The sequence below is a fragment of the Musca autumnalis genome, unplaced genomic scaffold (genome assembly GCF_047663935.1).
Source record: "Musca autumnalis isolate F117 unplaced genomic scaffold, ASM4766393v1 scaffold_1, whole genome shotgun sequence".
NCBI lineage: Eukaryota > Metazoa > Arthropoda > Insecta > Diptera > Muscidae > Musca > Musca autumnalis.
Genome location: NW_027411644.1, coordinates 195,559,383 through 195,577,098, shown reverse-complemented (window position 1 = coordinate 195,577,098; position 17,716 = coordinate 195,559,383). Strand labels below are relative to the sequence as shown.

At 34.3% G+C, this 17,716-nt stretch overlaps 1 protein-coding gene and 1 long non-coding RNA gene across 6 annotated transcripts in view; both read left to right on the top strand.

The window, feature by feature from the left end:
• The window catches only part of cwo (transcription factor cwo), a 70,814-nt gene extending 64,290 nt beyond the window's left edge, over positions 1–6,524 (top strand). For all 5 annotated transcript variants that reach the window (XM_073959588.1, XM_073959584.1, XM_073959585.1 and 2 more), the window contains 2 exons: positions 812–1,133; positions 1,196–6,524. In XM_073959588.1, coding sequence (XP_073815689.1) covers positions 860–1,133; positions 1,196–2,703 — 1,782 coding nt within the window. In that variant the 5' untranslated portion in view covers positions 812–859 and the 3' untranslated portion in view covers positions 2,704–6,524. The remainder of the gene's footprint in view (positions 1–811; positions 1,134–1,195) is intronic.
• Positions 6,525–10,127: 3,603 nt separating this feature from the next.
• Positions 10,128–12,724, top strand: LOC141391026 (uncharacterized). The gene is made up of 2 exons (XR_012409544.1): positions 10,128–10,446; positions 10,516–12,724. It is a non-coding gene; the product is annotated as an uncharacterized lncRNA (long non-coding RNA).
• The last annotated feature ends 4,992 nt before the right edge of the window (positions 12,725–17,716 follow it).

The window sequence follows — 17,716 nt, the reverse complement described above, 5'->3', positions numbered from 1 at the left end:
AATACAGGTACAGCGGCAAAACAGCTGGTTATCACACTAGTTGTCAAAATTCATTATAGTGAATAAAAACACATTCATAATGTAAACAAGCAATTCACAATAATGCATTATTGTGACCAAATTTAACGTTTAGTATAAATTGATGTAACACCTTCATATTCCACCATGACCTCTATTATTGTGCCATGGTTTACATATAACTGGATTTAGTAAATCTGGTGGATTTGAACTGTCAAATCCAATGCTTTTGACATAATTGCGTCTACGTCAAATAAATCGTTATAAAGAAGGTTAGCCAGGCAAAAGTTCTAATGTAAATGACTTAATAGCACGTTTACAATTTCGTATACTCGGCAAAAATCTATAATGTAAACATGGCAATATTGTTTTGAGAAATATATTGCAGGGATCTATAAACTGCCTTGGATATGAATAGGGAAACTACTGTTAACGGAATGACTTTGTCACGAGTCCTTTGGATGCAATACAAGTGATGTTAAAATTAACCGAACGGAGTGCCTTTATCACTAACCCGTTTGTACCGTACAAATGAAAGGTAGTCAAAACTCACTTAGGAAAGATACATATTTATTTTTTTCACACACATTCAAACTATAGCTTTGATCCTTGATTGGTATTCCTCTGAAACAAAAAAAGAAGGTTATCGGTCATATACAAAAAAAAAAACATTTATTTAGAAATTGAGGTTATGGTTAAGGGAATATACTTTTAAATTTATTTTCAAAAACCAATTTCAGTAACTAATTTAAATCTCTGTTTCTCTTATTCTCTCCCCATTTACCAACCTTAGCAAGATCCTTTGTCACATCGGATTATTGAAAAAAGACGACGAGATCGGATGAATTCATGTCTTGCGGACTTGTCACGCCTTATCCCACCGCAATATCAACGTAAGGGGCGTGGCCGTATTGAAAAGACGGAAATAATTGAAATGGCCATACGTCATTTGAAACATTTGCAAAGTGAATGTATGCAAAAGGAAAATGATTATCGTATGGGTTATACGGATTGTATGAAAGAAGCAGCCAAATTTCTATATGATAGTCAACAGCAGGAGTTTTGTTATCGTCTACTGGCTCGTCTGCAGGAACATTGTGAAGAAGTTATGAAGAGTAAGTCCTTAGATAAGATAGTTAAAAGGTTGTTATTTTCATTTCCTATTTTTACTTTGCAGATGATTGTTTCCGTACACGCAGCTGTCATACAGCTGCCGATAATATTAGCGCTTCCAGTGGCAGCCCCCATCAAACGTTTCATACTGTACCACCATTGTGTCAGTTGCGTGATATGTTGGGTACCTCAGACATTGAGCACAGTAACGATCACAACGATGTTAAAGATCTCAGTTTTCGCAATCATTTGAATCAACTGCAACGTAATAATGCTGCTGCAGCAGCTGCCTTGGATAGTAACACCAATGAGGCACATCATCACAATAGTGTGGGAAGTAATAGTGCAGCGGCAGCAGCTGCCACCACTACCACCAACACAACCTCAAGCACGACTAATGCCAACAATCCAACTAATATTCCTAGTAATTCAACCACTTCAAACTCAGGATCAGTAATTACCACATCGAATAATGCCACCAGTTCTACGGGACCGACTGCAGGCGGTGCCTTGGTAACGGCCACCTCAACACAACAACCCCACCAGGCACCCGTTATAACATCCACAGCACCAGCTTCCCTGCATCATCACACAGATTCCAGTAATCATGATTTCGATTCATCGCGTGAACCTCTTTTGCACACCGACACATCCAATATGCATTCGCCACCTCCGCGTGACACCCTACTCGGTTCACATCATGGCGCCCATGGCCATCAACATTCACATCATTCTGCCCATTTAGCCCACCACCATCAGGACAGTTTGTTACATGGTGGACGCCTGCGTAATTTTTCCGAATCTTCTCATGATATTGAGCACAACAACAATTACAAGTACAAAAATCACATTAAAGAACGATTCAATCATGAACTGCACGATGATCAATCATCATCGGAACACTGTCCCGCCCCACCAATGTTACAAAGTGAAAATTCACATGCCCATTCCGATCACTCAAAAGATGGTACAGAGCCTGAAATAGCTCCCATTATGGCTAAGAAACGTAAAATGGCCGAAGCATTGAATGCCCATTGTGAGAATACCGTTGATCAGGCCGATTTGAGAATAACACCCGCCCAGAGAGCCAACAATGCTGCTGCTGCATCTCTTCTTACAAACAACAACACAAACACCCAACGTGAAGAGAAACCCTTTACGCCGTTCAGTGATATCAAAACAGAAACAACAACGTCCAGCAGCGCTCCCCTAAAACCACATCTAAGTGCACCCACCAGTACCACCGCTCCACTGCCAACCCGTAGTTTTGCTGTGCCCATTTTTGCCCTACACAGCCAAGGCACCTACTATGTACCACTCAATGTTGACTACAATATACTGATACCCTTCCTCAACGGCATCGATCTGTTGGAAAAGAATTTCAATAGTATGCCCGTTGTACATCCCATCAATATCAATGTGAATTTTATGCCCACCTCCTCTGCATCTCTGTTGGCAGCTGCTGCCGCTGTTGTGGCTAGTAAACAGCAGCAACATCCTGCCGCAGCAGCGGCTGCAGCTATAGCTAAAGCAGCCAAATTAGAAGCCATATCTAATACCAATGGTTGGTAAACACCAACAGAGAGAAAAAAGAGGAAAATGTTTATTTTTTCAAATAAGATTTCCTTCCTGCTCCTAACAACCAACCATCAGCTGTGAGTATTTGTTGGAAACACACATACAAACATAGGTACTTTTTTATGTTCCCTAAATGTTGGAGCTCAAGAGAGGGGATTACAAATGAGTATTTGTTGTGTCCTTATTTATCCTTGGTGATGAAAGACGAACTTGAAAATTACAACTACAAACAACCAATCAAACACACACACAGACAACAAACAAACGCATATTCATATGTATATATACCAGCTGTTGTATGGCACACATTGTCGAAGAGTATATGGAACAACTACCTCAGATTTCTGTGAAAAGAACAACTACAACAAGAACAAACAACATGTATAATATAATCATTAAATGGTTTGTTTTATGAACATACATACATACAACCTAGGTAGAATCTAAAGGTACATAGTATAAAATAACTTCATACATACACACATGCAAAAACAACAATAAGAAAATATCCTTGTATAACGATATGGACATGTTATAGTGATTTATAAGATGTTATCCAAACAATAAGGCTAGAATATCTACGTTATCAAATGTCCAGGCACATGCATAAATCATCTAGATAATGGGAATACATTCCAACGGATATACACATGGTACAATGAAGTAGAGGTAGGCCAGGTATGAAAAATCACTGAGAAATGTTACCCTGCAGCCATGGCTTAAAACGTCAAATGGTATGTTAAAATAATAATGGTAGATGTACCTGCATAGCTATCCGTATTACAAAAACATATGGAACTTAGAGCTTTATATGTTAAAAGTGCCATATAGTGTAAAAACATTTCTTTAGCTAGGCTCCAGAATATTCTTGTTGGAAAAGTGTTCAAAAATAGCAAAAGTTCTTCCCAAACTTATGACAATGAAAAAATGTCATTCACTTATTTTCTACTTGACAAGTTTGGCTAATATGACATCGTGATTGCTGGCATCCGATTTGCTGATAAATGTCAGCAGAATTTTTACAAAAATTTTAATTTTTACATTCCCGTACTTTTGGAACAAATCTAAATTAATATCAATATTTGATAAATTGTTCATTCGTAAGTTTTGCTAAAAAATCAACAATTTTATTTTGCCACGCGAATACACATTATTTGTCCTTGTTGTCAATTTTAAGATATAGTGTTACAGCAGAATTTTTTTTTTTTTGTTGGAACAATTCAGCGATACATCTACCTTTATGATTGCATAATGTCAAAAACAGTACAAAATGACAACCCTGCTTTTGACAGATTAGGCCATAAAAAGAAAAAAATTGTAATCAGCTGTTAGCTGTGGCCTACCTTTACTTTATTCTACCATGGATATACATATTAACTAGTCAATGTAGAAACCAGTAAAAAATTCAAACATCCATCATGGCTGGTGCGTACGACAACTTTCGAATTGGAACTATGTTGTTCCAAACTTTATATATCGTACTATTTCTGCGAATTTTAAATAAAGTTCGAAGGTTGTGCTTATCGGTTCACTCCTTCCGGTACCTCCCCCAAAATAAGATCCACTTCCAAAATGGGCAATCCAGTCCATTCCTTCAGGTAGCTCCTTCGCAAAACTTTTGAGCTTTGATCCAGCTCCATAGTTTTGTCGGCAAGTTCATTCGGACAAAAAGGGTCACAAAATTCCGAAAATCCTCTAAATAGAAAAAATGGTCTTGGTTTCAATTCTATCAGCTGACCGTTTTATGACACCCTATTATTTCATCATGGTCTGTTCCATGGCAAAAGAGGGAACTGTCAAAATTGCTCTCTCATAACAAGTTTTATAGAAAAGTTCAGGAAAGAAAAAAAATTGTAATGGCGGGCATCAGATCAGGGATTTAAGACTTTAAAATGGCGTTTGCATTATAACTTGTTTTCGGCTTAACCTTTCTTATGAGGATTTATTTGACGTTTGCGCTATGTCGCGGTCCACACTAATGGTAAGGTCAGATTAGGCCAGTGTCGCCAATAATATTTCCATCAATAATAAAGCACGTATGTATGCGTTTGTGAAAAAAACAACAACCACATGATGTTCATCGTTTGTTAATGTACACGTACACTGTACGTGAGAGAGAACCAAATGCAAAAACAACTCAGTGGGCGCCCTCACTAACTGTCTTGCAAAGAAGATCGTCCCTGCATTAGGCAAATATTTGCTACAGCAACCGGCTGTGTGCGCTTACTGAGAGCAAGTGAGCTCAAATCATTAGGTCTGTCTGGTTACCCTAAAACTTGTAACAATTTGTACTAATTGTTTCTGGAAGTCGTCTGTTAACACAAAAAGCCAGCAAAAGTGAGCGAATCGATAGAGACATTTTGACAGTTCTTTTACTGAACAAATTCTTGCTGGACAAACTTCTTCTAGCAAGCACTTGCAACTCTTCTTCTTCCAGCAGTTTTTAATTATTCGATGATTTGTGTTTGTGCAAATCTTCTTGAAGTGTGTTATTGTTGGAACGCGACGCTCAACGGACCGTATGGGCCGCGGTCTTAAGTAAGTTCTTGCTCGACAATAGTTTGTGCCATGTGTTAGGATATTCATCTTATAAAATTTTGTTTTATTTCATTTAGCCAACTGGACGTCAACCTATCCAGTGCTGTGAAATGAAAAACAAACAAAATTCGCTATCATTTTCAATTCAAATAAAATCAACAATTGAGGTTATGAACTTCCATTGAATGTTTTTTTTTAACTTTGTAAAGAAAATATAATTTTTGATAATTTCTTATTGAAAATGTTATAGCAAATTATTAAAAAAATCAAAATATACAAAATAATCTTGAAAAGATATAAAAACCTAATGGGAGTTAAGGCGGTGCATGATCCACAAAACTTTGAAATTATAATAAAATTCAAATTTTATAGAAAACTTTAACTAGAACTTTCATTTAATGAAAACTATTTATAAAATTACAATAGTATATATTCTAAACTTTACGTTTTCTTATAAAAAATATCTGTAAATGTGTTGAGTACCTGTTAAAGTTTAATATTTAAAAATAAAAATATTTTTTTTATATTACAATGGCATTTTTAAGCACAGAAATTTGTCACATTATTAGATAATAATTTCATAGGAGAAGTGTAGAAAATATTATACTTTATATAAGCACAAAAATATATTATTTTCTTAAAATAGATTGCCAAAAAGTTTCTGTTAATGACTTTAAATTTGAGAGCGCGATCAATGAAGAGCTAATAAAACACTTTGTTTCATAAATATAGATGTTTAATTTTAACAATAACCAAAAGAGTTATAAATTTCAAAATAATATTGAATTTTATTATAATTTCATAAAACGAAACATTTAAAAATTGCAAATCTTAAACTAGAGAAACGAAAAACAAACTCACACAAAAAATTATATTTTTGAATGTTTTTATTTTTGTATGTATAAAAAATCAACTATTGTTAAATTTACACAACAACAAAAAACAAACCACTTATATATGAATAAATTATATTACAAAAAAAAACAATAAAATGTTAAATTGATGTTATTACATGTTATAAGTGTTATACAATATAAAACCGTTCTAAATGTGTACTGTATATGTATGTGTCGAAAATAAATATATACTAAATCTTTTAAAGATTAAAAACAAGAATATGAAACCCTCCCTCCCCCCTATATGCATATGTGAAGACTCCAAATAGAAACCAAGAAAAACTTAACTTTTAAAAGAGGAAACTAGTCATAAATTGAGTAATTTCTTAAACAAAAATTTACGTACTTTTTGTAAGTAAATAAATGTATAACAACCAAAAACATATGTATGTATTTCCATGTGCTGAAGAAAAAAACAAAAGAAAAATCCATGCTATTAAATTAATCATAAAATTCTTTTTTTTTCTTAATTTTCTTGTTTCTTTCCTTTTATCTGCTTTCTGTTTATATGTTTCTTTCCTTTTATCTGTTTATTATATACTTCTGATTTCAACCTAATATATATAATAACTTGTAGTTAGTTCTTATACAATCTTAATGTAATTTCCTCTACTCTCCATTTTTATATATAAATATAAAATTATTGAAAATAATTAACTATGTTTATGTGTTTTCTACAATATAATTTTTTATATATTCTACTGCTTCTTCGTATTAAGCCACAATATACTATGTTAATTATTCTTTCTAATGAAAATTAATTGTTAACAAATTTTATTTTTTTATTAATTAGTTTTATAGTATAATATTAATTTAATTTTTATAAATTACAAATTAAAAAAGAAACAATGTATTGTATTTTTAGTACACTAAGTTTTAATTATAAAAGAAATATTAATAAATAAATAACTTTATATTGAATGTTAAATTAACATGTCTTTTAATTTTTGCTTATTAGCGCAATGGGTGACCTATTTAATTAGAGTGAGTGTCAAAAATATTCGGTTTTCAATTTTACTAATAATAGGTGTGTTCATTTATTCAATAATTTGTACAAATTTGTATAAGTCCAGTGACTTCTTGCAAACGACTAATAGCCTAGACAGACGGCAGTCTTAATTTGCATTGATTCAAATTAATTTGAACAGTATCCCCATTGTTAATGCACAAAATCAAATTGAATTTATACTGAATCATGGTACAATTACAAAGGTTGATGCCTCAGCCCAGCTGATCGAATCTAAAACGTCAAAAAATAGGAATTTGCCATGAAAAATCAAAACAAAAAACCATATGATTCGGTAAGTAGGAGATAGCATGACTACACTTTATAGACAAACACAAGCGATGAAAAGAGACAACAAGAAACCATTTGGCGAAAATTTTGACATTTTACATTACAAAAAAAGTTGCTTTGTTGTAGCAATTCGCCGTTGTTTCTACCTTTTTAATTGTACCATGACCAGGGGCTCTGTTTCTATGAAAATGTGAAATGAAAACTTTTATAAAGGAAGAAAACTGTCAAATGAAAAAAATGTAAAGGAAATATTTTTCATTTCAAATTTTCATAGAACAAGAATCCAGCCCCAGAGCTGAGCAAAATCGAGAGAGAGGCAAATGCATTTACGAAACAGCTATTTGCTGGTAAACAACTGTTTTGTTGTTGTTTCCAATGCAAATTGTGTCTCAGAGCATGAATATGCTCTCTTCTACATGAATATGGGCTCTCTTTTACAGCATTGCCATATTGAAATACCTAAATTCAGTTTAAATTCCCTTTAATTTTGTGCATTAAGAATGTGGATAATGCACGAATTAATTTGTATTAAGGCAGTTAATGCAAATTAACGCTGCCGACTGTCTAGGGTATAAGAATCTTCGAATAGTTCACTTAAAACAAGTGGGAAAAGCGTTAAGTTCGGTCGGGCCGAACTTTTTATATCCTCCACCACAAATTTCAGCCATTTCGGTGGATTAATGTGGCCACAACCTTCAAAATACCGAAAATCGGAAGTTACCGTTCTATTGGGGCTATATGATGGCGTGGACCTATACCTACAAATTTCTGGGGGGGAAGTTTTATATCCCCAACGAAGACTAAATACCAAATTTCAGCCATCTCGGTGTGATAATGAGGCCAAAACTTTCAAAATACCGAAAATCGGGAGATATCGTCCTTTGGGGGCTATATCAAAACGTGGACCTATATAAACATTTTATGGTCGAAATGTTTCTTAGTCTTAGTAAAATGACGCGTACTTTATATGAGGCGTTATACGGGGGCTATACCAAAACGTGGACCTATATAAACCAACTTTGGTAGGAATGTTTTTTGGCCTCTGGAGACACAAAATACCAAATTACAACCAATTCGGTGGTATGGGACAAATATCTTAAAAATTCTTTAAAACGACGACGCGTCACGCGTCATTTTGTATGGGGGCTATACGAAAGCGTGGACATACATAGCCCACTTTCAATACCAAAAGTTCTACGTTGAAATAATAGATTTTCCCAAAATTTCATCCACCTACGTCAATCCGGTCGGACGCTAGAGTGATTTCCACAGACGGACGGACATGGCTATATCGATGTAGAATTGCACGCTGATCAAGAATATACATATATAGTTTGTGGGGTCTACAATTATTATTTCGAGTAGTTACAAACGTAGTTACAAACTTAATATACCCCCATCCTATGGTGGAGGGTATAAAAATGTCTATCTTTGGTTGGGGAGTTACCGGAATGAGGGGACCGATAAGCACCATCTTCCAACTTTATCTAAAATTGTTAGAAATGTTATGATATGCAAAGTTTGGATCAACGCAGTATGTTGTTCCAAAGTTATCGTGAGCACTAGCCACTACACATGATGACCGTAGGGGTTTTTACCGTTTCGACCCATTTTCTCAGGAGCTCTAAACAATCAGTTCCATCAAGAATCAAAACCATACGAGAGCTGGTCTTAAACTGCACTTTTCCCAATTTTTGTGTGGGAGATGGACCGATATAGTACATATTCGAAACTAATCTACAGATATATCTCTAGTAGAAGTATTACGATCCAAAAAAAATGGACCAAATTGGTTACTTTCTTCGAGAGATCCGTGACAGGGTTGCGCACAATTTTCGAGAAAAATTTTGAAAATTTTTAAACTTGATCTAAATTCGGACAAATATTACGAGCTCCAAATTTTTGACCGAATAGGTTGATATGTTCGTGATTTATTGCGCGCTCCAGGCAGACATACATGGCTTAGTGGCCGATTTGTCTTTTATTTCATGAAATGTCCAGCGGTCCATTTCACATCTCTTTTGCGTTAACATAATCTGTTGTGTTAAATTTATTTTTATTTCAGCTCTGTTCCTTTACGCGCAAGAATCTTCAAGTTTTACAACTTTTTACTAGAAAAGCGTTCCTTTACTTCAGACACCATACAATTCATATGGAAGCAGATTACAACTTTTGCTACTTTTGCCGGTTCTACCACTTTCAAAAGTAAAGGAACAGACCATTCGACTAAAATTCTTTTTGTTTCAAATGAAAATTCTGTTATGTATGTGGGTATATATTTAGTCCCAATTTACATCAGGCGAGTTTACTTGCGGCAATTTTTCTCGTTCCCTTTTAAACTTGCCTCTTGCATTTATACAAAGCAATTCTGTTCCGACAAGTTTTGTTTTCAAAGCAATGAAAATAATGTCAAATACGAAAAATATAAATGGAATTGCCTGAAAATTGCCGGTACGAGCAATTTTTTACCATTTCCATTCCCTTACGTGTCTCTCCTACAAACAGAGACTTGCCGCGAGTAAACTCGCCTAATGTAAATTGGGACTTACTCTTTGATATTTGACATTTCAAAAACAAAACATATCAAAATCGGTTTGACACAAGTCGGTCACTAACGGAAAAATTTTTAATCAGCTGTGCGCTCTTGTTATGTTAACCTTGTATAACAACGGCGTAAGCCGCTGCGTATACGACGTCGTGATTGTGTGCAATACAGCACACAGTCATCGTGTGTTCCTCTTCACACAATTTTTGTTTTTCTTTTTTGTCGATGTGGCATCACTGCTAATTGCAAATGTCAGGCACCAAAGGCAATGACAAATTGCAATCATTCGAATAAAATTGTGGTGGCGGCAACATCCCTGAAAAGGAAAAAAAATTAAAAAAGTGTAATTCGTGAATATTGGGAAGTAAATCCCAACCTCACTCAATTCGCATAACGAATAAGTAATTTCCAATTGGAAAATTGTTTCATAGCCCCAAGTAAGGGTAAAATTATAAGAAATGGTGAGTTTAGTGGAAAAGAAAATTTGTTGAATTCAATTATAAAGAATTCGTGTTTTTTCCTGATTGCAGTTGTGAAATTCATAATTACACGTGTTGCCGCATTCGTGCACTACAACCACCGGCAGATAACCTCGCTTAATTAGTGCAACGGCGAACAAATTAGTTGAGGAAAACCAACCATCGTTTTAGCCCGCTTTATGGAACAATTAAACAATTTGCAATAAAAAGGAAAATTAAATCCGCAATCACAGCCTAGAATTTTTTTTGTCGGCCATTATCCACGTTGTGTAACTAACGTTACATTAAGCCACCACAACCACCTCGAAAAATAGAACTTTCTGGAACTTTTTGCCAGCATTCCCGTTTGCGACACAATAGAAGGAAGCCACAACTCACAGAACCACCTTCACACAAAAGCATCCATTAACAACATTGTGATTGCCGCCATTTTATACACAATTTCAATCTGCATTAGAGAGGAGATGTTAATCCAAATTAAGGGTAATGCCTACCCTCCAACTGTAAGTACGCAATATAACACACAGATATAGTCGGTGCAACCATCCTGCTCCTTCCTGGTAACCCATACCAACCAGTTACAGACCGGGAGGTGTGGGACCAGTCTTTTTTTGCTGTTTTCCTCGACGGTGAAGCCGAGTAGTCATCTTTATATTTTGGAAACCAGTTCCTACATCCAGCCCTCGACGTCAGCAGAGCAAATTATTTATTTCTTTCTCTTTTTAAGTATTCTCTTGGCATTGCACTTTGTATGCACACATACATAGCCATAGCCCTGTATGTATGTGTATAAGAAATTAATGTTGTTGTTGGACCTGTAACGGTTCGTCTCCGCGTGCAAAAAGAAGATGAAGATAATCATGAAAGCTTTGCAATAACGGTTTAACAGAAACGTTTTAGTGTACGTTGTTGTTGTATTGTTCTCATTTCCATTTTCGAATAAGAAATTTACAACAACAACATCTTTCTGTTTCTTTCTATCAACGATAAATCCAACTCACTTTAGTGAGAGAAAACAAATTCTTGCTCTCTTTGATGATTTTTTTAATCTCTTTTTTTTGGGAAAGAGAAATAGTCGGCTAAATCAACAACTGTTGTAGTTTCTTTCTATTAGCATTTCTCGTGCTTTTCAAATTTCATCTTCATTTTGTTCTGCGCTCGAGATTGTTTCTTTTTTTCCAAATTTATGGGTATATTCGGCGTATGCCTGTTCACTTGTTGTCCATTGCTTATTGTAGGAAAATAACCCGTGATTACCCAGTGTAGGCCGGTCAGAAAATTTAGGTCCCTGAGAACATGATACTTGATATAGTACAATTTTCATCCGAATTTTGTTGAACAAATCTAGTATTCGATATTTTACTGACGGTTATTTCCTACAATAGTGATTCTTGTGGATGGATATTTCGAAGTTTTTTTCTGTTATTTGGTTAAATAATTTCGAGTGCGACTTTTCTTAAGCAAACAAAAGAACCTACAACAGATTTCTCCTATCTTTGGAAACTTCGTTTAAAACTCCGCGCCTTCTGATAAAAAGCATTTAAGAAATTTTTATACGTCGAGACTACGTTGCAGGTCGACAGATTGTGATTATCGTATACAGTACAAATTTATTGGATGTTTTTATTGAATTTCGATCTTTAAGAATATTATGTTTACGATCTATAAACATCATCTTTATTTATAAATCATATCAGTCGCATACCTCGGTTAAAATATATGCATATATGGACATATAAATACACACAATTTTAAGAATCTTTTCGACGTTAAATTGACTTGTGGTCAACCGAAACAGTAAATGATACTTTTTTTTTTGTTGATGCGGACATTTCCGATTTTTTTTGTTTTGTACTGCATATGGTATATATATGCATATGTTCTAATTGATAATTTTACCTGATAATTATATAATGTCAATCCCATTATTTATAATCTCCGTCCATCTATCCTTATTGGATATTCACCTTCAGCATTTTATCCAGTGAGCTCATTTGGTAGAAAAATTGAGGGTAGTATTAAATATTTTGGTGCACAGTGGCACGAATGGGAATGACATGCAAAAACAAATTTGAATTTTGTATACATTTCTGAACTGAATATAAATTGAATTGTTTTTTTTTTACTGATTTTGGGAACTTAATATCAGTTAGATAATAATCAAATAGTGATTAATTATAAAATTACCTCTAAGCATTTATTGATTGTTCTTATTATAACGAATAGTTATAAATAAACATGTTTTGAATTCTGAAATTAATCATCATGAGGTTCTAATTGAACAATATAAGGTAAGGTAAAGGTAAGGGTCAGCCAAGCCAAATTTTTGGGAGTCATCATCATCGATGAGACTCATTGGGGATTTTGTAGAAAATCCATTGGGAGGGCATGGTATCCCAACAAACACCTTGGGTACCCATATCAACAACAACAACATCATATCATTTTTTTGAAATAAAGCATCCTGTTTGTGATTGTGAATTAATAATGAATCAATTTTGTTTATGGCTAGTCAGGAGTGGCCACTGAGCTAGACCGAATTTCTTCAATGGCAAGTGTATACCAGCGACATCTTGGTATGCCTTATTCCCCTTTACACTCCGTCCTAGTTACATAACACTCTGCCATATACAATAGAGCTGATTGTCACTTCTACCTTATTTAAATAAATCTTGATACACTGTAATTATGATATATGCACATATACACAATTTTTCGAAATAAAGCAGTAAATTTCTATGTATGTATATTGTTGTATATTTTTAACGACAAATTAAATTTGCAAAAACTTCTTTTGAAAATTCATGTTCGACCAACTGCACATATGCATCTACCTTAATTATTGTGATATGTTTAAAATCAACAAAAAATAAGTGTAAACAACGTGGTTTATTTCAGGATTTCGGAGCATAAGTATAAACCAGGGGCTGGATTCTTGTTCTATGAAAATTTGGATTCTTGTTCTATATTAACAAACTTTGTATCGCCTCTACAAGCGGGGATTTACTGCGCGGCTTATCGTTCGAACTTGGAGGAGGTTACATATCATTGATATGAAGAAGTCTTTCTGGGAAATGTTTTTTTTCCGAATGATATATTTTTTTTTTCTCAAAAATATATGTCCCTAATGTACATCGAAATAGAAATAAATGTATAAAATGTCATATGAAATTTGACACTAACGTTACAAACCAGTTCAGTCAGCTGTGTATTGCTGCTACCTTTTCTTGTTCTACCATGTCTACAGATGTATCTCTAGTAGCAGTATTACGATCCAAAAAGTATGGACCAAATTGGTTACTTTCTTCGAGAGATCCGTGACAGGGATGCGCACATACATGGCTTAGTGGCCGTTTCGTCCTTTATTTCATGAAATGTCCAGCGGTCCATTTCGCATCTCTTTTGCGTTAACATAATCTTTTGTGTTAAATTTATTTTTATTTCTACTAAAATTCTTTTTGTTTCAAATGAAAATTCTGTTATGTGTGTGGGTATATATTTAGTCCCAATTTACATTAGGCGAGTTTACTTGCGGCAATTTTTCTCGTTCCCTTTTAAACTTGCCTCTTGAATTTATACAAAGCAATTCTGTTCCGACAAGTTTTTTTTTTCAAAGCAATGAAAACAATGTCAAATACGAAAAATATAAATGGAATTGCCTGAAAATTGCCGGTACGAGCAATTTTTTACCATTTCCATTCCCTTACGTGTCTTTCCTACAAACAGAGACTTGCCGCAAATAAACTCGCCTAATGTAAATTGGGACTTACTCTTTGAAATTTGACATTTCAAAAACAAAACATATCAAAATCGGTTTGACACAAGTCGGTCACTAACGGAAAAAAATTTTTAATCAGCTGTGCGCTCTGCCATATACAATAGAGCTGATCGTCACTTCTACCTTATTTAAATAAATCTTGATACACAGTAATTATGACATATGCACATATATACAATCTTACGATGAATTTCGAAATAAGGCAGTAAATTTCTATGTATATTGTTGAATATTTTTAACGACAAATTAACTTTGCAAAAAACTTCTTTCTCTTTTTATCGCTTGTGTTTGTACAGTGAAGAGAACACATGCTATCTCTTACTTGCCGAATCATATGGTTTTTTGTTTTGATTTTTCATAGCGAATTCCTAGTTTTTTGACGTTTTAGATTCGATCAGCTGGGCTGAGGCAACTACCTAAGTAATTGTACCATGATAAAAACTAAATTTACTTGCCCGAGAAATTTGTGTGTCTAAACACAGACTAAGACCAAATGGTTCATTTTACAGAATAGTTCTTTTGAACTAGTTTGTTCAGAACTACTGTCAACATATCCAAAACATAACAAGCAAATTAATATGCCAAGCAGAGGAAAGACAAATTGAATTCGTCACATTAATATTGTATGAAAATTACCGGCTTTTGCGAAAATAAATTTAATCTAAAATGTATCAGAGACTGGATGAACCAAAGCCACCCATAACACTATTGGGCAAATATATTAAAGTGTTTTTGGTCGTGGCACTTTATTGGTTGGTATTAGTACATCGAACTCCCGGATTACTCCCATTTCACAGAACCAAATGATAACAAATGGGAACAAGACGGGTTTACACGCGCACGCCCGATTTTTTTGAAATTTTTACCACAGGTAGGTCTCGTTGCCCTGATCACAAAAATGTATATATCGTCTAGATGTAGTCCATACTTCCCGAGATATAGGCCATTAAAGTTCCAAATTTTCCTTTAAATTATAATTTTCTTTTGCAATAGCCGGCCTTCGGCCGGGGATTTAAGACTTTCTCCTATGGACAGGGGCAAATCTAGGGAACGGGAACAAAAATTTATTTTAAATTATAAATGTTTCTCTAATTAGCCGGCCTTTGGCCGGGGATTTAAGACTTTCTGCTATGGACAGGTACAAGTCTCGGGAACGGGCACAAAATTTTCTTTTAAATTAAATTTTTTTCTAAATAGCCGGCCTTCGGCCGGGGATTTAAGACTTTCACCTATGGACAAGTGCAAATCTAGGGAATGGAAGCAAAACTTTTTTTATATTATTAATTTTTCTCTAATTATCCGGCCTTCGGCTACATATTTTTGGAACTTTAAAGGCCTATATCTCGGGAAGTATGGACTACATCTAGACGATATATATATTTTTGTGATTATAACGAATAGTTATAAATAAACATGTTTTGAATTCTGAAATTAATCATCATGAGGTTCTAATTGAACAATATAAGGTAAGGTAAAGGTAAGGGTCAGCCAAGCCAAATTTTTGGGAGTCATCATCATCGATGAGACTCATTGGGGATTTTGTAGAAAATCCATTGGGAGGGCATGGTATCCCAACAAACACCTTGGGTACCCATATCAACAACAACAACATCATATCATTTTTTTGAAATAAAGCATCCTGTTTGTGATTGTGAATTAATAATGAATCAATTTTGTTTATGGCTAGTCAGGAGTGGCCACTGAGCTAGACCGAATTTCTTCAATGGCAAGTGTATACCAGCGACATCTTGGTATGCCTTATTCCCCTTTACACTCCGTCCTAGTTACATAACACTCTGCCATATACAATAGAGCTGATTGTCACTTCTACCTTATTTAAATAAATCTTGATACACTGTAATTATGATATATGCACATATACACAATTTTTCGAAATAAAGCAGTAAATTTCTATGTATGTATATTGTTGTATATTTTTAACGACAAATTAAATTTGCAAAAACTTCTTTTGAAAATTCATGTTCGACCAACTGCACATATGCATCTACCTTAATTATTGTGATATGTTTAAAATCAACAAAAAATAAGTGTAAACAACGTGGTTTATTTCAGGATTTCGGAGCATAAGTATAAACCAGGGGCTGGATTCTTGTTCTATGAAAATTTGGATTCTTGTTCTATATTAACAAACTTTGTATCGCCTCTACAAGCGGGGATTTACTGCGCGGCTTATCGTTCGAACTTGGAGGAGGTTACATATCATTGATATAAAGAAGTCTTTCTGGGAAATGTTTTTTTTCCGAATGATATATTTTTTTTTTCTCAAAAATATATGTCCCTAATGTACATCGAAATAGAAATAAATGTATAAAATGTCATATGAAATTTGACACTAACGTTACAAACCAGTTCAGTCAGCTGTGTATTGCTGCTACCTTTTCTTGTTCTACCATGTCTACAGATGTATCTCTAGTAGCAGTATTACGATCCAAAAAGTATGGACCAAATTGGTTACTTTCTTCGAGAGATCCGTGACAGGGATGCGCACATACATGGCTTAGTGGCCGTTTCGTCCTTTATTTCATGAAATGTCCAGCGGTCCATTTCGCATCTCTTTTGCGTTAACATAATCTTTTGTGTTAAATTTATTTTTATTTCTACTAAAATTCTTTTTGTTTCAAATGAAAATTCTGTTATGTGTGTGGGTATATATTTAGTCCCAATTTACATTAGGCGAGTTTACTTGCGGCAATTTTTCTCGTTCCCTTTTAAACTTGCCTCTTGAATTTATACAAAGCAATTCTGTTCCGACAAGTTTTTTTTTTCAAAGCAATGAAAACAATGTCAAATACGAAAAATATAAATGGAATTGCCTGAAAATTGCCGGTACGAGCAATTTTTTACCATTTCCATTCCCTTACGTGTCTTTCCTACAAACAGAGACTTGCCGCAAATAAACTCGCCTAATGTAAATTGGGACTTACTCTTTGAAATTTGACATTTCAAAAACAAAACATATCAAAATCGGTTTGACACAAGTCGGTCACTAACGGAAAAAAATTTTTAATCAGCTGTGCGCTCTGCCATATACAATAGAGCTGATCGTCACTTCTACCTTATTTAAATAAATCTTGATACACAGTAATTATGACATATGCACATATATACAATCTTACGATGAATTTCGAAATAAGGCAGTAAATTTCTATGTATATTGTTGAATATTTTTAACGACAAATTAACTTTGCAAAAAACTTCTTTCTCTTTTTATCGCTTGTGTTTGTACAGTGAAGAGAACACATGCTATCTCTTACTTGCCGAATCATATGGTTTTTTGTTTTGATTTTTCATAGCGAATTCCTAGTTTTTTGACGTTTTAGATTCGATCAGCTGGGCTGAGGCAACTACCTAAGTAATTGTACCATGATAAAAACTAAATTTACTTGCCCGAGAAATTTGTGTGTCTAAACACAGACTAAGACCAAATGGTTCATTTTACAGAATAGTTCTTTT